General features: G+C 31.2%; 2 protein-coding genes across 2 annotated transcripts in view; both read right to left on the reverse strand.

Annotated features, from left to right (window-relative positions):
* Positions 1-2,629: 2,629 nt before the first annotated feature.
* LOC143232344 (acetyl-CoA carboxylase 1-like) lies at positions 2,630-8,204 on the reverse strand. Its single transcript, XM_076467654.1, has 4 exons — positions 8,072-8,204; positions 7,343-7,513; positions 6,525-6,658; positions 2,630-5,045 (listed from the first exon to the last, which is right to left on the reverse strand). Exons 1-4 carry the CDS (start codon positions 8,147-8,149, stop codon positions 4,892-4,894), a joined length of 537 nt encoding a protein of 178 aa, XP_076323769.1. The 5' UTR covers positions 8,150-8,204; the 3' UTR covers positions 2,630-4,891.
* The window catches only part of LOC143232342 (acetyl-CoA carboxylase-like), a 124,764-nt gene continuing 109,946 nt past the window's right edge, over positions 8,177-22,994 (reverse strand). Inside the window, exons 42-50 of the mRNA XM_076467646.1 lie at positions 20,127-20,247; positions 19,439-19,536; positions 17,177-17,287; positions 16,229-16,372; positions 15,868-15,988; positions 11,571-11,764; positions 10,864-10,999; positions 9,101-9,278; positions 8,177-8,339 (exon numbers count right to left, since the gene is read on the reverse strand). Of these exons, the coding sequence (XP_076323761.1) occupies positions 8,231-8,339; positions 9,101-9,278; positions 10,864-10,999; positions 11,571-11,764; positions 15,868-15,988; positions 16,229-16,372; positions 17,177-17,287; positions 19,439-19,536; positions 20,127-20,247 (1,212 nt within the window). The 3' untranslated portion in view covers positions 8,177-8,230. The remainder of the gene's footprint in view (positions 8,340-9,100; positions 9,279-10,863; positions 11,000-11,570; positions 11,765-15,867; positions 15,989-16,228; positions 16,373-17,176; positions 17,288-19,438; positions 19,537-20,126; positions 20,248-22,994) is intronic.

Raw genomic sequence — 22,994 nt, forward strand, 5'->3', positions numbered from 1 at the left:
TACAGAACAGACAGTCATTGTGAATGTTCATTGTTGCTCGAACCTCTATGCAACCACAGTTTGAAAAGGGTGTTTGGAATTAAACATAAAGCTATGTAATGGGATGTCTATGCTCTCCCACTGTTTCTACACAGTTTGAGTCTGCAGGTATACCACTGGAGGGCAGACTGAAAAGACTTTGCAAATATTTACTTTTCAAGCACTAATGTGGAATCTTATGGAGAGCAAAGGGAAATGTTCACATGAAAAATACTGTTTTTTGTACATATATGTTAATATGTTAAACTTATTGTTACAAACCTACAATTATGGCTCCGAATGAGACTATGGAGCTCTTTAAACAACATAAAATATAACTTAGACAAACTATAAAAAAAACTACAAAAGGGAAATAACCATGACTACTTAAGTAGTCTACAATATTTTGCAAAAATGTTAGAACAAAGTAAAAACTTAGATTTCAAGCTACTTTCAAAGAAAAATGGAAGGTAAATCACAAGAGAAACATCAAAATGTTATTAATCTTCACATTTAGTACAACAGAAACTTAGTGGAAGTGCTAAAGTTCAGCAAACAGTTAATATTTTATGTCCCCATTTTGCTTTAATAACTGCAGACAGTCTTTCAGGCATTGTTGTAACATACTTAATCAAACTGTCCTTTGAGATTGGCCCAGTATTGCCAGCTGGTTAAGGCAATTGACTTCGTAATCTGAGGGTCACAGGTTTGAATCCCAATCACACCAAAGATGCTTGCCCTTTCAGCCGTGGGGGTGTTATAATGCGAAGTCAATCCCACTATTCCTTGGTAAAAGAGTAGCCCAAGAGTTGGCAGTGGGCGGTGATAACTAGCTGCCTTCCCTCTAATCTTACACTGCTAAATTAGGGATGGCTGGTACAGATAACCCTCGTGTAGCTTTGTGCAAAATTCAAAACAAACCAAACCTTTGGGGTTTAACTTCAAATATCTCTAATACACTCTCATAAATTTCTTTTAAAGTAATTTTGTCAAGTTTTTGATCTATCAAATCCCAGATCTTTTCAATAGGGTTGAGATCAGAGGTCTGTGGAAGCCACTGAATTACTTCAGCAGCTTGTTTCTTAACTAAATTTCCTCATTGGTTGAATGAGTATTTGGAATCATTACCTCCTTTACCAATATTATGCACACCACTGTGTATACCATGATGGAATAGTATCTGATGGTACTTGCACTGGTCCATTATTCCATATATTTTGCCAGTATCTCCTGTTACCCCAGCAGAAAATACTCCCAAACCATCACCCTGTATCTTCCCACATTTCATGGTTGCTGTTACACATTGGGTATCTTTAACCTTTCTTCTGCTAGATGTAGAAGCAACATTTTACACCAAATATTTCAATCTTGGACTCATTCGTCCATAATACCCCTTTACAATTATCAATATACCTGTTTTTGTACTTTTTAGCAACTTTCAGTCTTTAACAATCTTTGGAAATCAGACTATAGGTTTTTTTTTCAACTGATACACAACCAAATATTCCATTCTAATTGACTTTTCATACTGTAGATATTGACACTTTTCTGTCATTTGGTACATGGTCGTTTATCTCATACTTGAAATCAGTGTCACTAAGTTTAGGTTCTTTCCTATTTTCAAATTTACCTGTCTCAAATGCACAATCTAGGGTGTATGTAACAGTGTTTGGGGAGCATTTCTAATGTACAGTAATTTGTTGAGAGTCCAATCATTGTCACAAAAAAATTTTGTTAAATCTCTGCTCTACTGACAATTCTCTGAAAGTTGAGGACTATAGCATGACAACAAAACTTAGTATACAAAGTTAAACATAATCTTTATCAAGGTTTATTTGTAGAGTGATATTAAACTGATTTCTTTTAGCATATACTAGTACTATATGCTACCTTCTTTCTATATAGTTAAGATGCTGCATGGGATACCATGAAAGTTATTTCAGACCATAAATTTGATCATTATGTTCATTCAAGTAAAACTTTTATGATTTCCCCTTGCTACAAGTATATGTGAATTCTACAGAATAAGTATTCTCACCTTGGGTCATTCAGTTGTCAATCAGCAGGGATTGGTAAAGCATTACAACAGTGCTGAAATTTACATCCTTTATAGTATTGAAGAATTAGCCCATAAAATGAAAAGAATGACAAAATATTATCTTGTCCTAACACTTTTGCACAGTACTGTATGTGACCAATTTAGTTAAGTACAGATCATACTACTAATACAATTAATACAACTTATAATTTGTACTGAAATTGATAACAGTTTAAGTACAATCACAACATTCATTTACACTATATCCTTGATTTGCTTAAATAACAACTATGAATTGATTTGAGGTACTAGCAATAACACTATATGATTCAATAAGGTATTGATTCGAACACTAATATTGACTATACGATTTATTGAGGTACTGATTTCAATATTAATGTTGACTATCTGATTTATTAAGGGACTGATTTCAATACTAGTGCTGACTATGATTTAATGAGGTACTAACGTTGAGACCAGTTTATTTAGCTCTGATGATATGATCACACTATATATCATCATCAGTATAGTTCAATTAAGTACAAAACACAAAGATAAACTTCACTAAGGGTATTTTGTGAGTTTACCAATAATTTTATTCTTTCTTTATACACTATAAAAAAAATATCTCACTGAACTATACATATATACCAATAATGCATTATGAAAGAAAGTTTTTAAAAAATCTTAGCAATCAATTTAGTACAACACAACAACTTCAATCTGATAAGAATTACCAAATAATATACAATTTTAAGACATAAAAGTTAATAAGAGTTTGTACATTATATCTCAAATAACAAATACAACATTTTTAGCAACATAAGATGTCAATTGGTGTCATCTACTGTCCAGTATGCTGTGTTTTGTCATTTAGCTAGCACTACTTTAAATGATCTTGCTGTTCAGCCCACATTTACTCAACCAGAAATTGCTTCTTTTCCTTTCGATAGTTTATTATTAAAGCAAAATATCTTTACTGTATCCAACTTCCATTATATTTCATACTGTCATGAAATACAGATGCCTAGTTGACCATCTAATGTTGAATGGACACTGTTTAAATTCTCTGCTCCTCAATATCCCTGAGTGTTGAGTTAATACTATCCTAATTATTGGTTTAATGATCTTAGTTCTTCTCCAATAAAGGATTGGATTTGCTACTACAAGTTAGTAAGTGTAAATTCTATGTCCTCGAAGAGACCTTTTCAGCAGCTCCTTTTATAAGATTAGATGGCCTCAATTAGATGTTTGGGAATCTATTTAGAAATTAACATTTCAAATTAAAATAATTCAATGTTTCAAATGTTTATTGCTGCAATATTAATAAAATACTATTGCATCCACCAGTAGCAGTGTCATGTTAACTAACTGTTTAACATGTTAAATACCATAACAATACAGCTGCAGAAGGATGCTAAAGACAGATTTTGCAGTAATTGTTTTGGTGAGAATATCACCTCAAATGTGATATAACAACAGAATCTGAAAGTTCATATTACAGTAATTCCTAATGCTTATAGTATAACCATAAATTTATATTATCTTCATCAAATATGCTTGTAAATCAATTAATCACAAAAATATAACAGGATCAAATTACAGAATACTCTCATCAGTACTAATAAAAAATATAATGTTAAGAAATTTCTGAATAATGAGCTATTTCTGTTATAATCATTAATTATAAAAAGATTTTTTATTAGACTCATTAAAGAAACTATTTTAAAAATCAAATGCAATGCATAGGTTTGTTTTTAATATCAAGAAACATGCTCTTTGTATACTAAAATAACTGATAACACAACATATTTGTTTAAATAATAATAAATAATTGAACACTTAGTTTGATTCATTAACTAGTTTTGAAGCATCTTTCCACTTTTGAGCTAATACCCTGTTATAAGTGATTTTTTATAACCTAATGCTAACAGTGACAAGAAAACTGACCTTGTAACAAAACTCCCTACAAGTGTGGTAATTTATAACAACAAGCAAGTATTTGAAAACAAATTGCACCCTATAATTCTTGTGTTTAGAAATCAATTTGAACACAAAGAACATTAATTCTACCATAACGTTTGCAACACGTCATTACAAGTTACGTTTCACTACACATGGACAAAAACCCAATCACTTGTTCATATAAATGAATTATTATAACTTCAAAAAGTTAAAGGTGTTTGTTTTTCAATAAATCGTTTAGTTTGTGTATTATATACATGCACATGTATATACTGAACACACTCCCTGTGTATTTAACAATATTGCATCCAACTAAATACAAATATTGTGTATCAACAGTTTGTCAGTGTGCATCAGGAAGAATTTTTAATATGCAATCATGTAAAAAAACAACATTGGAGCCACACTATATGTATGCAAGAAAAACCTTATGTAAATGTGTTTTTGATGTGTGAGCCACAAACAGTTTCTTCTAAAGACATTGTAAAGTATTATACTGCATAAATATAAGGACACTGCATGACAACTAATTACTACAGTTGAGGTTAACACCAAGTTTCCTTCACAATAAAGCTCTAGATGTACCAATTTCTGGCACCTCTGTTAAACACATCAGGTTTTGGTGCTTCCATCAAGTGTATCTCTCCAATAAAATTATAGCAGCCTTAACTTGTTTGAAGTTTATACCACATTAAAAAAAACGTGAATATGGCACACAATTTAAAAGCATTTCTGACTGCTGAATGAAACAATGTAAGTTAGTGAATATATAAGTAAACCTAGAAAATAACAACACTACTTTGGAACTTGTCAGAGATTCAAGACTATTCTGAAGTATAATAGCTTGGTCCTAGGCAGGTTCAATGTTTATCAAGAGTCAGACGATATGCTTCCAATCTTGTCAGACAACTGGGAATCCAATGTTTTCATGGTGTTAAGAATGTCTGCCCGCTGCTGAGGAGTCATATGTTGAATAATATGTACTGCAGAATCCATGGCAACTTCAGGATATTCATGGATAAGGCTAAAACAAAACAGTTATTAAAAACAACTAAACACAGTAAAGCAGCAACAATTTTTAGTGTATTAACCCTTTCTACATGGGAGGAGAGTTACTGACCTCCGAATTCATTTCTTTCTTATAGCAGAAATATTTTAAAAAATATTTCCAATAAATAATAATTTCTTTTGTTTGTGTGTTTTGTTACAATACAATAAACCTTAAAACATATTCAACACAAAGGACTTCATTTGATCCAAAGAATGTTAAAAAAGAGCAAAATATTCCTCTATGTGTGTGTGTGTGTTTTGTTTGTAAATATTGTGTTATAAGCCCGTGTTCATGTCTATGAAAGTTCTAGGTATCTGAAAAGCCATAAATTGCAGCTTTAACTTTTATTACTCTATACTAACGTAGATAAATTATAATATTTCCAATACAATCACTAGCAATTATTTGCCCTAGCTATTGTCAAACGAGTTTTATTAGTGATTATTATGGCAACATAGTGTAATATCAATGAAGGGTAATTATGAAGTGATGTCCTAATAAACCCACTTACAGAAAATGAAAATGACTTAAGACAAGACACAAATATAGACTTATTATTTTAATTTAGAATTAAAGTTCTGAAACATTCCTGAAGGAAATTACCATTTTAGGTCTTCATTATAGAAAATTATAAGTAATAATTACAACTTACAGATATTAACCTTAAAATAATTTTATTTATGCACTTTTCATTAAAATCTGGAGTTGGTAATTCATAACATTTTACTGAGATTAGTTCAGATTTCATATTTTTAGGTTTCCAAGTTTATCAATACTGTAGATACATCTAGACTTAAAATGACAATGTTGACTTTAGTAATGCCAACACAACTGTCCATATTTTGTATTTTTAATTATTTTCTAAATGACATCTCATAAATTGTTAAATTTTTAATATATGATGTAATACATACTGTATAACAATAGCATATGAATTAGAAAAGACAGAAACTGTGGTTTAATATTTAAATGAAATTGAATGGGTCATTATCACAAGAACCTCAAGAAGGTTACAGGAGGTTACACACTGCTAATGTCCATGCAAGATTCCTCAAGTGTATAACAACATAGAAATAATGGTATTAGTCGTTATATTCACACTGAGTACTTGGAGTTAAAAAGATATACAATAATAATATAACATTAAAAGGTTGCTGCCTGCAGTTCTGTCTATGCAATAAAAGGTACAACACCACATAGACTGGACTACGAAGTGACTTGTGGTGTGACAGGACTTCATAATTGAGGGACAAGAGCCTGTGCTTTGGACAGTATCAAACTCCTCTGGTGTACATGAAATTAATCAATCCAAATGTTAAAATTTTATATGCAGGTTATATGTTCAAATGCTTAAAAGTATACAAAAGTGGGTTAAGAATGTTAAGAAATAATGCAAGCATCATAGTAGAAGTACACACAATATAAAAAACAACTGTCAACATGCAATCTCACCTTCGTATCTGGCAAATGACAGCATCCCTTTTCAAACAGTGAATATTATCCATGACTGCTGAATGCCCTTTGGCTGAGTTAAGCTGGGAGGCCAACCATTCAACAACTGCTTTGTTATCATCCCACAAAAATTGCTGTAAGAAACAAAAACTGAAAGTTCCATACTAGCAAAATATTCAGTTGATTATTTTGAAATCATGTGGAAAAGACAAATCAAGCAACTGGCTCTCTAATGAAATGGAACTATTATTTATAATTAAATAAGTTAAAAAATAACACTGATCATGATGGTGCTTAACACTGTAATTGCGTACATATGAAATAAAATCACAAACTTCAAGTAATATCTTCAGAGTACAGTACTGCACAGCATCAACATTTCAGAAAGGACTGAAGCCTCATCATGACATTCACAGGACAGATAATGAACACCCTTAAGATTTTATCAAACTATAAACTATTTCTAAATTTAATAATGCATATGAATAACAGATAACAACTAAAAAGAGAAATTAAAAACTGAATTTCTTTCTCCTTGTTATGACAAGCATCATTATTACTAATGATTTAGTAATCCAAATCTGTAAGGCTATTAGTTTGTATATAAATTTTGAAGCAATTATGCAATCTAAAGAAGCCTCTTAAGCTTTTGAAAAATTTATACAATTTAAATTCATATTTTATAAAGAGTTACAACTCATACATTATCACACACTCAAAAGTACCAGGATTTAAACAATCACATTTACAGAGAATTAGCTTCTGAATACATAAAAGTCTGTAGTTTTACAAGTTAAAGAATTACAGTTAATATTTACATTCACTTGTCCATGCTCTTCAATAAACCACCTCCTAAACATAGCCTCAATTTTTCCATCCCCAAGGCTAGGCTTGACTTTCAAAATGTCTGCCTTTAAACGTCCTTGAAGAAGTAATCTTCTAAGCCTCCAGTAGAGAGTGGTTCGAGACTTGTTCCATGGGATTATATCCTACAAAATAAAAATTTGTAACCATATAAAAAATATCAGATGCTATCCTGCTTCCACAATGAACCTTATTCGTAAAATGATCATAAAGAACTACAAGTATAGATCTATTGTTCTGTAACTTTCAAATAACCATTATAGTATTTTAGCTTGAACAACAGTAAATATATTCATCTTTCAGAATGTTTAGCATCTAGGTACAACAGCAAAATAAGATGTCTGCATGTTGTGATATGCCCAAAAATACTTAAGAATAAATATTAGAACTAAATTTCATTTATACTGCTACTCCAACATTTTCACAAATATTCAAATTTTAAAAACACTACAGCAGAATTATTTAATAAATTACAAAAAATTAAATTTTATTAAGCTTCATATTTAGCAACAAGATGTTTCATATATGAATGCAAGACTTCTGAAAATATTTAACATTTTTACTCACCCCAATGACTGGAACCCATGACTGCTGATACAGAGAAAGATGAACTTATTTTCACCCTTCTTTTCACTCATATTACTAAAAAACGAATCTTGATGAAATCCACAATAATTGTTTACCTGAATAACTCCTTTTTCCTGCATCCGTGTTGGAGTGTCATGAAGATCAGCAAATGTAAGTGCCACCTGGTGGTACATAGGGAGCAACTGCTGCTCCCTGTGATGAAGCTGTTGTTCTAGTGAGGTTTTTTCTTCTGGCAAAATATCTGGAGAGCTAAGTTACGCCATTAATTTTTTGCAGGTGTTGTCAATACGATGTATTGTTTTAAGTAAGTCTTTTTTTCTATAGCGGATTTCTACTGTTCCCTTCGGTTCCAGAACCCCACCCCTGGTTAAAATGTAGAATGAAAATTCTTAACATAAAGGTGATCCTTTTCTAAGATTAATGCTGAAATTTTGTAGCAAAAAAATACAATCAAACAAACTAAACAGTAGTCTTAAATGGTAAAATTTACATTTAATATGTGACATTTACAAACATGTTATATCTTATATCTCAGGCATTAAACTACTCTGTCTGTGTAATATGCAGGTAGTTTTTTTTTTTTCTTCTTGAAATTAAAGTATCAAACAATGAGTTATTTATGTAACACTGCTACCACATTTCTATATGAAATATGAAGAATTTAATAGGAACTCAAATTCCAAGTAGAATAACACAATTTCTATAAAAACCATTTATACAAGATGTTAATCAAAAATACAGTTTAAGACAACTTCTCAGTTTTTCTAATCAAAAAACAAAGATCCTTTTCAACATACTCACTGTGTATAAAATGGTCAAAGAAAATGTGTTAAAAATCTTCCCTACGTGGTTTTCAGTCTATTTTAAGTGTTATGACAGTTCATCAAAAACATATAACAGTCGACCACGTGTTAAACTTCACCATTATAAGGGACATATTGGTATTTATTTTGTTTTACTGACCCTTGCTGTGCTGATCAGTCGTGAACTAGTGAAAACACAGTCCACTGCAGAAGGTATGACCAATCAAAAAATATAAATAATACTTCCACACCACAGATTATTTTTCATTTCTACTTCTTGTGAAAAGGAAATCTTCAACATATCTATAAAAGAAAATTTACCTGCTTTGTGGATCAGCATACATTTCCATGTGCTGTTTATTAATTGTTGCATCTAACACCACCCAAGCTCCACCTCTCAGTTCTGCAAATGGTGGAATGTATACCAAGATTGGTTGATTATATTCTGGCAGAGCGTCTACAATGTAAGCTCCAAACTTGACTACCATATCATACATGTCTGTAGTAAGAAGAAGAAAATATTTAATTATTATTTTTCCTTTGTCAACACAAAACTAACTGATAAAATTTTTCTGGTTCTTCAAAAAAACACAAATATTTCTCTTTCTGCCCAGACATCATTCACTGTACAAGTCAGAAGGTTTCAATGAGTTAATTCAAAAGTTAAACTTCTTTTTATGTTATATCAATTAGTGTGGCATAAAAACAATTATTAATCCATCTTTTAACAGTTTATAAGTTTTAAATTCTTAATTTTATAATTTCCCCTAGTACAAGAAACACGACATTTTCTGTAGCCATCCCAGCTTCCATGTTTTATTTATTACCCCTCTAATAAGTGTGAAATGTTATGTAAATTATTCACTAAAAAAATTTGTAATTACTCAAACAAACCATAGCCTCCAATCTTGTTTGATTACAGAAAACAGACTCCTCTTGCCACACCCATCTGTCACATCCTCTCTTTTTTAGATTTGTTAATAATTCTTTCTTACTCTTAGTACTGTATTATGTGTAACCAATAGGAATTCAAGGTTTTTGTCTATCAAATGACTGTTGTGTGAAATTGCATTTTTTTTTCTTCTTCTTCTTCCTCTCAATGGAGAACTTTCATATTCTCTGCAAGCACAAGTTTCATTCCCAAAGGAATAACTACTAGACTGCATGGATTTGTAATAGCTGTTACTGCACAGTTAAAAAGCCTGAAAACTTGTGATACTTAGAGGAAATTGTCTGTTTTTGCAGGTTATTATTATATGTTCTTTGGTGCATTATTTCATTAAATAAAAATGATTTAATGCACTACTAATATTAGTATAAAAAAGTAGAGTTGAGTGTCATTGACAGGCAAAAAGATGCCCTGGGTAAGTATTTTATGTTTTTCATGTTTATTCTTTATTGTTATACATTAGGCATACACACACAAGCAGCTTGTGTACCTCATAAGTAATGGAATTCAATGGTATAACATGGGTCCTGTGCTCCCCAAGTGACACAAATAGTAGTTATACATGGTTCAAAAGGCAACAAAATAATAAAAGTGAAGTATAAATAGATGTATACTATTACAACTTTAACAAATTTACTTGCACATTAAAATGTAAAATCATTTAAAAATGAAAAACATTGTAATTTAGACTTGTTTTGATGGTCAGGAGGTCATTAAACTAATCAACCTTGTATAATTTTAAGGAAGAAAAAATGAGATAAAATATAAAGTTTTACTGAAAACAAACATTTGAAATGTAATTTGAAATGAAACTTGAAATTTTTGAGATGAAAAAAGCATTTATAATCTTAACATGAAAATCACTTTACAGGCAGACTTGTCAAAAAAATTACACATTCAGAAACAAATATTTTTTTTCTTTATTAAAAAATACTTTACTAAAAATATTTTTTGCATGTGAAAGATTTATAATGTTTATTGAAAGTCTGGTAAATTTTGTGAAGATATACACACTATATTAAAAGTTAGTAGTATCAAAACTATAAAAACTTTAAACAAGTGCAAAGATATCTCATGGTCATTTAAGTTGATTGAACCAATGATGAAACAATTAACTAGTAAAAGGAATTCCCACCTTTCATTCCCCCAGAAAATCCTCGCCAGTTAGCAAATATGAACAGAGGAAGTTCTTCTCTATTGAAATCTTTGATAGCTTGAGCTGTTTTATATGCTGAATCAGGAAACCAGACTTGACCTGCTTGAGACACTAGCTGCAAAAAAACAATTCAACTACTTTCTAGTTTTCAACTAGCACCCAGGAATGAAGTTTATCATATCAATAAGGCAACCAATAATGTTTCAGTAGTAGAATTCTATCAGAAATGAAAAATATGATTCATATTCAAATACTTTAATATAGATAGAAAATAGTAGCTGAAAGATTCTTTTATGTTTTTAACAACAGCTTTTAAGCTACAACTAATGTCAAACATGTATAAAGCAATCTTTTATCAATAATTAGAGTGGTTTATATTACTCCATATAATATTTTCTTTCAGTAAAACTAACTGTAAAATACACCAGATACACATGATTGTAAAATAAGTTAATCTTTGGAACTCCTATTTTAATGTAGAAATGATATAACAGCCACAAGATTTTAATAAGCAATATGTTGTATGATACAGAAGTAAAGAATCACTGTGTATAAGTAATAATTGAAAGCTCATAAAAAAAAGACTATTTAATAATGCATGCTAAATAATTACTTCCAACAGTTTAAACTACAAACTACCATTATTACATGGTTGTTGTTTTTTGTTTTTTTTAAACTTATCTTACCTTAGCTTCTGAGTCAAGATTAGCTGGATCTGCTGGAATAGCTACTTCTACAGTCCTGGTTTCTACAGCGATCACTCCAACTGGAATACCACCAAGCCGAGCCCGGCCACAAACTACAGTTTGAGCCCAGGGTTTCATGATTTCATTAAATGAACCACGATCAAAAAAACCATCTTCCCAGCTACCCGGTAAGCCTTCACAAAAAAAAAAAAAAGAAGTCACCAGAATATAATTTATTGCACAAAGCAAATAAAGTATTTTATGTTAGCACCAATAAGCAAACAAAAACAACATTAAATATATTTACTAATGCTGTAAAAATAGATGGCGAGAAAATATCTTGAAACATTAAATGTCATAGTCTTTCAACAGATACAAAGGTGATCTGGTAATTGATTAATAAAACTTCATTACAAACACATACAAATAATAAAGTGTTTATACAATTTTATGTTAAAGTATAATAGTTGGGAAGTTATATTTTTCTTATACTAAAATGTATTTCCGATAGGTACTTACCTCATCATGCAGACAGCCCTTGTGTAGCTTTGCGTGAATTTCAAAAACAAACAAACTTACCTCATCTCACAAAATTAGCTATTTTTGTTCAGTGCTGCCCTCTATATGAAAACATTTTTATTCATACATGCCACAAGCATTACACTCTTCCCTGTGTTGGAATTAATATATTCTAACATATCTATCATGTAAATCATCATGCATCATCTCTTAATCAATAATAGCATAACATGCTCATGTGACTCCCTCTATACTCCTCTACTGCACCTTCACTTAGAAGTTTGGAGATGTGAGCACCAGAAAAGTGGGAAGGAAAATTGAAAAGTGTAAAAGGAGAATACCTACCAGAAATACATTTTTAATAAGGAAGATCATAATTTCTTATACAATACGTATATCCCTTACAAGAGTAACTAAAATTCTACACTGAGGAGAAATTAACAAGGAATGGAGATAGGAGCACTCAAGGTAACCTTGAAAACCAAGGATGATCTGGTAAACAGGGAGATATCATGATGATTCAACATGGTGTGGAGTGGAAAAGAGATTACTCAATGAAGTAATCAAATGGATGGGACACATAAAGACACTTATGTGACCAATGCAAGAGCCAGTGGATATGATACAGGTGATGAAAACAAGAGGGAACTTGATGTACAAGCCTTTTACAAAGTAATCTACATTTGGAGACCCCCACTTATGGTAAAGAACCTTGAAAATAAGGGAATTAAATGCCTACTCAGTGGCATATGAAAAACAATCCATGACCAGATGGAAAGTACCCTGCAAAGGACATGCAATAATGTAAATGTGACGTACATAGCTCCAATAGAAGAAATCCAACGACCAAAACATAGATCCTTAAAACTGTTGTCCCCCTTACTAGGTAATGTGTTACTGACATAGAATTAACTGCAGAAATCACCCCCAGACAATGTTGGTGAAAGGATGGAAATGACATAGCACCCTGTGTAAAGACAGAATTAAAAGAACAATCATATGCAAAGCACCAAAGTCCACAGACCACTGGCCTGAAGGTTGTTGTGATTGATCCTTTCCTTCTGTGCCTGAAAAGAAACATCCATTAAAATATGTAGATCCTGACATAGGAAAGGAAACTGCACACTCACCAACATATGAGTGTTGTCCAGGCACCAATGCATTAGATTCATAGGGAAGAAGGAAAGGAAATGGGGTTGAAAAGAGGATCTTGATCAAAGTTATACTGCTTCAGAAGTGCCCTCTAAATGAATCACAAATGAGGCATGACTGTGAAGGACCAGCAATGTTATGGAAGACCAAATTTCAAACAGAAACAGAACCTTAAAAGCTGTAAGTGACTGGGCTAAGAAGGCAAAGTAAACTAAAAATCCCATTAAACTAAGTTGTGAAGGAGAAAACAAACCTCAACAGATACTTGAGTCCAAAAAGACCCGATCAGTTAGACAACGTGGTGAGTGGATAAGCAAACAAATTTCTGAATTTTGACCAACCAGCCCATTCAAACCACCATAAAAGCAGCTGCCAAGTAAGAGTGGATTCGAGTTTGGAATGAAACAGGAAAAGCTAGCCTGCCTTATAATAATAATGAAATTGTAGTCCCTGAGCATGGAGATGACATGCAAAAAAAACCCAGACAGTTTGATCAAACATCTAAGATTCTGAAAGAAATACCTGAAATTGATTAACCAACCCAAGATAGACTAACCAAAAAAGAAGTAACATCATCATTAGAGGTAAGCATGGAAGATATCCATAGATGATATCCACAACCCAGAAGAAAACACCTATCTCAGAGAGAGAAGGAATCCCAAGGGAACTTGGATAATGATATTAAAAGGCTAAAGTAAGGGCAATTGATTACTGGCTACCAATCTCCTGTTTTTTTTTTTGTGGGGACAACAAAATAGTGGGAACTAAGACCCTAGGAAGGATGAGAAGCAGGTTAAATTACCAAACCATTTCTGTCAAATACCAGTTGGTCACAGGAGTTTGAGGAAAAGGGAAGGAAATGGAGAAATAATAAAATAAAGATAGTGAATTTGGGGAAGGTGGATGAAGGTAAATGAGGCTCTGATGGAGACAACTGGCTACAATATTTATAAGGGTGAGATGCTAATGGGCTGGCTACACCCAAAGTTCTAGAACTTTTGGGACTATATTATAGTCAAAGACTCTGAAAAGGGGTCCCACTGAAAACCTTAAAATAAATCGAGGGTAAACAGACCCTATCCAATATAGCATCATGATCTCTAATGTCCAAACAACAAAGAAACCACATACATAAATATAAGATAGACGCAATTCAAGAGCTGCCACCTAAAAATGGTAAGGAGAAACATAAGAGCTACTGATATAAAAAAAATGACAGACAGCCCAATTGGAGGAAAGGGCAAAATATGCCAAAGTTCTTAAAGTGAGGGCTCGGCATGGAAATCTCCCTACATAACAATGAGACTAAACGATCAACATGAACCAAAATATTAGTGGGAGGGAGGAAAAATTAAAAGTAATTAGTGAGAATTAGGTGAATAATAATTAAGTGATATAGAGCAAAAGTCACAAACCTGAGACACAAATCCATTAAGACCGAATTAGGCCTAGAAGACACAAAAAGATGAGAATTGTAAAGAGCAACAAATTTGGGAAACAGAAAAAGACAAAGCCCTCATTAACCAGCAAAAACTGGAGATAAAGGATGGACCATGTAACATCAGATTTCCCAATGTATAAAAGCAAATAAATCCATCATTAGATCACTCACAACTGAGGCTTGTAACCCCAAAAGTGCCAACATAAACTTCAGAATTCACATCATAGAAAGTTTACACCAAACACAAAAGCAGAGAAAAGGAGACTTGAATGAACTTATAGAAACAAATATAACACCTGAGTTGAATAAATCAAGTTAAAAAATAACCACTTCAGGAGGAAAACAAATTTGAACATGAAACAATAAAGAAAAAAAAAGGCATGTCCAAACTCAAATGCTACCAAATGAGAAGCAAAGATTTAGTGCAGGAGTGTAGAGGGAGTCACATGTATCATGTGAGCATGTCATGCTTCTATTGGTTAGGAGATGATACATGATGATTTACACAAGAGACATGTTGGAATATAGTAAATCTAACAAAGAGGGAGCATAAGGTTTTTTGCATGTACAAAGAAAAGGTTAACATATGAAGGACAGCACTGAATAAGAATAGCTAATCTTGTGAGAGGAAGTTTGGTTTTGGTTTGTTTTGAATTTTGTGCAAAGCTACTTGAGGGCTATCTGTGCTAGTCATCCCTAATTTAAGTGTAAGACTAGAAGGAAGGCAGCTAAGTCATCACTGCCAACTCTTATAGCCACTCTTTTACCAACAAATAGTGGGATTGACCATCAAATTATAATGCCCCCACAGCTGAAAGTGTGAGCACATTTGGTGTAATGGGGATTAAAACCCATGACCCTCAAATTACAAGTCTAGTGCCTTAACCACCCAGCTATGCATGAGAGGAAGTAGGTACCATATCGAACAAAAAAGACACTCTTTATTAAGCTGCTCTCTTTTAAGAAAACAAAAGTCAAATAGTTATTATAAATATTCCTGCAGAACCTTATAATCTTTGAAACTCCAGTCTAGCTTGGTAACATAATTACAGTTATGATACCCTGCTTACAATACTTTTATACCTTATAACAAAAACATGGTAAACTTTTCTACAGTACTGAAGACTAATTTAAAATCAAATGAATTTTGATTCATCTACTATACAAGTAAAAGTAATTGCTTACTGGTGCTTTCTTTTCCAGCTAATAACCATACTGGATCATAAGCCACCTTAGTGGGAGTATATACTACATCTCTCTCAACAGGATCAACTGGTTCCAGAATTGGCAATTCTGACCCTCGACACTGTAGAGTAAAAGAAGGTATTTACTATTGAAGAAATTTTCTTAAAATAATATTTTTACATAAACTATGTATGCATTAAGCTGAACGAGCTTAATAGCATGATAACAAGGAAATTATTTATTCTTCCTTCTGAAGTAAAACAAAACTTTGAACTACTTTTTTTCATTTCTTTCAGATAATAGTTTGCATTGCTAGCTCTGGAATCTCGCAAACCTCTGTGAAACAAGATTAATATGATACCTTGGGAATGTAGGAGAGCCACTTCAACATAATGCTAACACCTTCAAGGTCATCTTTTGCTGTCATGTGGCTGACACCGTTGTTATGCATAATCTGAATACCTCCTAACTGGTTATTGGAGGTGTAAACTTCACGTCCAAGAAGCTTTAAAGAGAAAAAAATTGTATTTTTAAATTAAAAAACTTATAAGTACATGAAGTTAATTTTTTCATGTTATGCTGAAGTGAATAGAACACTCTGATGTAAATACAATTATCAGATGGTCCAAATAAAATCACTTGAAGTCACTTATTCAGTACAGACATAATGGACATTAAAAGTTATTTTGTATGTTGTTAACAGTTTTAACTTTAAAGGTAAGTTTACTATAATATCTTTAGCAACTGCTAAGAAGATTAACTGAAAAAAAAAACATTTTTAGTACATCATACAACTGACTTTTAGCCTCTTAACTGCCAAGTTTAGTCACAATACCTTAAAACAAAACAAAAAATCCTGCTAAAAACTCGACCTTGAAATTATTGAATATGTTTATAAAACAAGTTTCCCAGAATAATTTTAAAAACCTCTTCTTGCTGTTTTCTTATACAGTTCATGTTGGAATTTGTAGTTCCCATACTATGATCCTGAGTTCAAAACAAAAATATATATATGTATTTTATTTTATATCCTGTAGATATTTTATAAGAACAAAATAAGTATTTTCTAATCATGTTGACATACTAAAACAACATTTAGGAAAGGAGGAGAAACAAACCCAACTATTTGGCTGACTGAAGACTTGTTTAAGACATTAAAAAGAACACTAAAAACGTTCCAACAAGTCAATTTATTGAAAATTTAAGAATAAAGCAAGTGAGCTTACAAAATGTAACTCTACTGAAGACTAGGGGTGTTCCTACAGTTCATCTTATTGAAAATGTCTTGAAAAATGGACACATAACTTACCTTATTCAGAGCTCCAGCTCCAGTAAGAATAATGTGGGAATTTTCAACTTGAATTACTCTCTGGCCAAGACGTACAAGATAGGCCCCAATACCGATAGCTCGACATGTCACCTTGAAACACAAACAAAATGATCAACTATCACTTGAAAATTGGAAAGTAATTAAAAATACATTACATGTAAAGTTTTCAGTATTTCTAAAGTGTTTTATTAAGATTAAATGTAAGCAAATTACAAACAACCCACTGAATAAATCTTTCAATACTAAACACATCTTTTTTACCTCTATACATGCAAGATTGGTTATTTTCAACAACACTGTAACCACGACAGTTGCCATATTTAATTAAAATTATAGTGTGGATAACTTTTTAGTAAATGTTTTTCTTGTGTGCCTGAAAATCAGAAATGTTAGTAAAATATTTCTTCTAAAGATTTGTGCATGAATATATGAAATCAGTGTTAACTGCTCTGAAAGCAAGGTGATTTCAATGTTAATATTAGACATACTTATACTCATCTTAAAATTTTCAAATTTCATTTGCATAACCTATAAGAACTTGTAGAGGAATATCAAGCATTTAATTTTTCAGTCAAACTTTATATTTCATCCATTATTTTCTCTATCCTAACTATGTGGAATCAGTCATTTTAACCAACCCTATTTTTCTCTCCAAAATGACTGCAGGTTGTAACAGAATGTGTAAGTGCTTATTATCCTAGCTACAGCTATTTATACTGAATATTTACTGTTTTAATACACTTTGAACTCTGTCAAACTAATAAGCAAGGCTGTCAATCACATGAAGACTGCAGAGCTAAAGTCACCATATTGAATGATGTAATGCAAGGGATACTTGTCAGCATACCTTGTGAAGATTTTTTTTATTATTTTACCTGATATAACTTAATATGTTCCTAATTTTTACATTCAAGTTGTTTTTACAAGGATAAATAAAAATATACTTGAAAAATATTTTTTTGCTTATATCTAATCTTGTGTTGCTATGCTTTTGTTATCAGTTACCAATAAAATTTAAACCTACTTTTTTCTAATGATGATACTAATACTATTGTATTATGAACTGGGTGGATTCCACCTAGTTCATAACCATGAAGGTATCCATTAAATATTATACTATGATTGTTAAAAATGTGTGTATATGTTTACAAAATTTTGCAGGTTAGTTGTAAACATTACAAGGCCTTTTTGAGCATAATGTCAGGTTTCTGAATAAAGTATTAAGATATAAATATTTTTGTTGTTTCTTCTTCTTTTCTGAATGTTGACAAGGCAACATGCAAAGTAAATGTCATTTTAAGATTAAAAATACTTTTATGCTTGAGAAAATTTCCATTTTCACATAAAATCTTTATAACTTCCACATAATTATCAAATATTAAAAAAAACCTTGTATCTTGTCTCTTATTTTCAATATCAAATCAGAATCTCTCTCTGTAAGCATTCAATGAATATGACTGATCTTGTAACCATCATAATAAATTAAGAAATATAAATTATGTTTTTTTCTTTCCAGAATAAGTACAAATTATAACTCAAAAACATAAGTGTCTAATCAAAATAGCTTAAATGTTATAACATTATACATTTATTTTCATTATATTGACCTTTCAGCCACTGCTAGCTTAAACAGAGACTACAGATGATAAGGTGCATGTTACTGTATCCAAGAATATAAAACTGATGTTTAGTCATCAGGATGTAGTAACAGGTAGCTATAAGCTAAAGAAAACCCAAAGCCATGTAAGGTAAGATTTTACCTTACTAATGTCTTTATTATATTAAGAAAGTTTTGTTAAACTCAGTACATTGAAAAGGGGTGTTGAAAAATTAGAGAATAAACAAAATGTGATAAACAAATGTCATAACTGTCATACAAGGCAAGACTGAGAATTTATTAAGTTATTCTATCTTAAAATTAAATTTTTACATTAAAATCTGATTTATTAACTATGTTTTGATACCACATTTATTCAAATATCTACAATAAAGTAGTTTAATTAAATACTGAATGTAACTATGAAAATGGTTGTGACAGGTGCACTTTGACCTATCATAGACTTGTATTTAAGAAAATGGCAATGGTGTAATTGCACACTTTGACAAACATCCAAAAAAATGCAAATAGGGAAAAAAAAACTTGTGCAGATACTGACATTACTGATCTCTTGCATGGACACACATTCATAAACAAAGTATATCTGTAGAAGAAACTTAAAAAGACCAGTGTCTCACACTTACCATGCTGATCGTTACAACATCATTGTAAGCTTGAGAAGATTCACCAGCAATAGTTCCAGCATATTTCAAATTTTCAACTCCTAAACCTTCATCTTTTCCTAGAAATATAATATAAAGCAATGTTACAGTATTCAGTCTTTTGAATAGAAACCTTTTAGAAAATATTATGTTAAAAACTATCTTCACCAATAACTGTGGCTCATAATACTATTTGTTAACAACCGTATTCTCATATAAATTAATGTGAAACCTGAAGTTTATCTTTGCTGATAGCTTTGATCTTTATCTGTTAGTAATCAATTCAAATGCTGAATAAAATGTGAAATTTTGATATTATCCTTATAAAAAAAAAAGATAAAAAAATACTAGTTTTTAGCAGCCAAGTCTACCACAGATTAAAATGTCTCATTTCACAAATAAAGGAATCCAGAACATACCCAAACAAAAATATTTCATGTCAAAATCAATACCACTTGCAAATATATATACATATACACACACACACACACACATTTTGAAAATATAAACACATGTTAATAACAATAATAACTGCCTAGAGAAGACCAACATGGTAAACTACTTTTTTTTTTATAAAATTTAAATACAAAAAAATCCCACATGAATATCTACATTCTTTTAAAGTCAACAGGTTACAGCAGTTCATAGTTGATATTCCTGCTTCACTTACCTACAATATCTGTAATCTTGTAACGGGCTTCACCTTCATCATCAATCAGCTGTGCATGAACAGAGTTGACAGCACTAACTTTCTTAAAATTCTCTGGTGTTAAGTAAAGGTATTTGTAGCCCTAAAAAGGAAACAAAAGGTTTTAAGTTAAGACACTGACTTCAAAAACATATTTTAGACAGAAATAAATGAAGTAAAACATAGGTTAGACAGAAACAAAATTTCAACTAAAGATTTAATGCAGATCACTTGATAATCTATAAAGTTCAAAATGTGGTGATAACCACACACATTTTCAGCTTTAATGACAAATCATACTGGTTTGAGTTCAACCCTAATCAAAGTAGATTAACAATACAGACTCCTTGATCTGAAGTGTTTCTACACTTGAACTACATGCTATTATCTAAAAGTGTTGATTGTTCACTGGCATTCTACATGCTAGAGAAAGTAGTTCAACAAAGGACTATACTTTCTCATTAATATTTTCCATTAATTCAAGTTTATTTTGCTTAATCCATTAGGCCCACAGATCACAAAAATACTAAACTACTAAAAATACTGCAATTATGATTTATCATTATTTTTTTTATTAATTCAAGTTTGTTAAGCACTGGGACATTCTATTATCAGGCTGGTTCACAGGCCAACAGACTGATTCCTACTGCCAACAAACATGCATGAAGAAATCAGGTTTCTTTCCTTGTTTTGGAGTTATAGCAAAGCTACTAAGGCTATCTGCCATTGTTGCTAACTTTGATCTGCCAATCACAGAAAGACAGCTATTATAACAATACCCATCAATGTTTGGACTACTCTTTTAATATCATTTAGTAGAATTAAATACAATATTATAATGGCCTTACAGTTGAAAAGTAAAACATGTTTGGTAGGACTACATCCAAGACCTTCAATTCATAAAGAAACCATCCTGTTGACCTAACCATTAATTCATACCAGTTTGGAGTATCATAACATGATGCTCACTGATCAATCCAATTTCTTGGTAAATAATAACCTAAATATTGTTGATGGGTGCTGCCAGGTAGTTACCTCCCCCCATATCAGTAGCTCAAAATTTGGTGTGGTAGTAGATAGTCTTAGTACCTTTGTCATAACTCAGTAACAATGAAGCAATTGTGATGCCCCAAGAATCAAATAGCAATGAATTACAAATGTGAATGTAGAAACAATGTTTAATAAAAAAAAACAAAAAATAATAACAATATAATATTAAAAGTTGCAAGTATCACGTATTTATAAAGGGTAACAAAACAAAAAGATGGCATGTGTGTGTGTATATATACTTCTTTTCTATGTTGTACTTTATAATGTATAGAATAATATATAAGCATACTCCCTGACTGAGAGTTAAAAACATAGAAAGATACACATATATTAAACTGGCATTTTGATAATTGAACTAAATTTTTGCTTCACTTTGCACAGGAACGTTATGTATAAAATTACTAATTTCATGCCCGTAATAATTTTACTCTTTAATACCACTAAGAAAGTTGAAATAACATGTGCTAATAAGTTTATTGTCCTTAGTAAAGTGAAGGTCTACCTTAGATATCCATGTGCTTGATCACTGAGCTCTAGTTCTGTACTTTTTAGTTCACCAGATGCTTGGTTGCCTCTATATGGTTGTGTTTGTAAATAAACTCAATCCACAGAACAAAATTTAGGTAATTTCTGTTAAGATGTACCTAATAATAATCTCACCTGTCACTGATAATGTCTAGTATTTTTCTGATTTATAATAAATGTCACAAAGTGATGTTTATTTTCATTAACAAAAATTCAATATTTTAACTAAACTAGTTTTGTGAAAATTGGTCAGAAGAAACCCACAGAACAATTTCAGTTGTATCTTAAGATTATTGCAAGCTTTTTTTTTTTATTATGTTACATGTATGATAACATTTTAATGTAAAACAATTTAAAATTAAAAACTCTCAAACTTAAATTATTGTGCCTTAAGATGTCTATCTTATCAACCCTTTCATGACAAGTCAAGGGTCAAAGGCCACGTCATCACATTTGTTTACTTGCATTCAAAATTTTATTGAGCTACTACTTTATAAATTTATGTCAATAAGTTTGGAATCAAATTGCAAATTATTATTCACACTTCAATATTATATACGAGTTAATTTCTTAATTTAAAAGCAAATATTAAAATAAAACACATAGATTTTAGTGGTATGTTGAATGCAGCACTATTTAAAATTAATGTCTGTGATGTCAAAATACTAAGTCTATAGTTTTGTACATGTTAGAAACTTAAATTCCTAATATTAACAGGCTAGAAAATACAAATAAGAACCTCATGTCTTTTTTGTTGCTGAAATATGGCTTTTAACTGAATCAAATACGGTTACCTCATTTAATTTTTTTTCATTTTTGGAAACGGTTCCTAATATACACATACTTCAATATATCAATTATAAATAACCAATTGACAGCTTAGAATGTTGCTCTAGTGGTTTTCTAAGCCATTTTATTCTATGAAAAGACTACTTTGTTCTTCTGATCCAACAGTTGAAAGAGATGTGTTGTGTCTATAGTCTGATCAAAGTTTCATACTTTTTTCAGATCTAAATATATTGTAGTTACTAAGCTTAGTAAATTATAATGGAATTCTGTGGTGTCTGTAGAGTTATTCAACTGTACATATAAAACCTAAAAAAAAAAAATTATTTGACATTCTCTATGTGCAAAATTTTAAAAGGCTTAGCATAACCTCTGTCTAGCAGCAGCCGAGTTCAAAGGTCATAATGAGAAGAGATAATTGTTTGCTTTACTTCTTGATTCATTGTTATATATTTTAAGAAAATAAATTTAATAGTTTATTTAGTTATA

Source organism: Tachypleus tridentatus, chromosome 11 (genome assembly GCF_004210375.1).
Source record: "Tachypleus tridentatus isolate NWPU-2018 chromosome 11, ASM421037v1, whole genome shotgun sequence".
Lineage (NCBI taxonomy): Eukaryota > Metazoa > Arthropoda > Merostomata > Xiphosura > Limulidae > Tachypleus > Tachypleus tridentatus.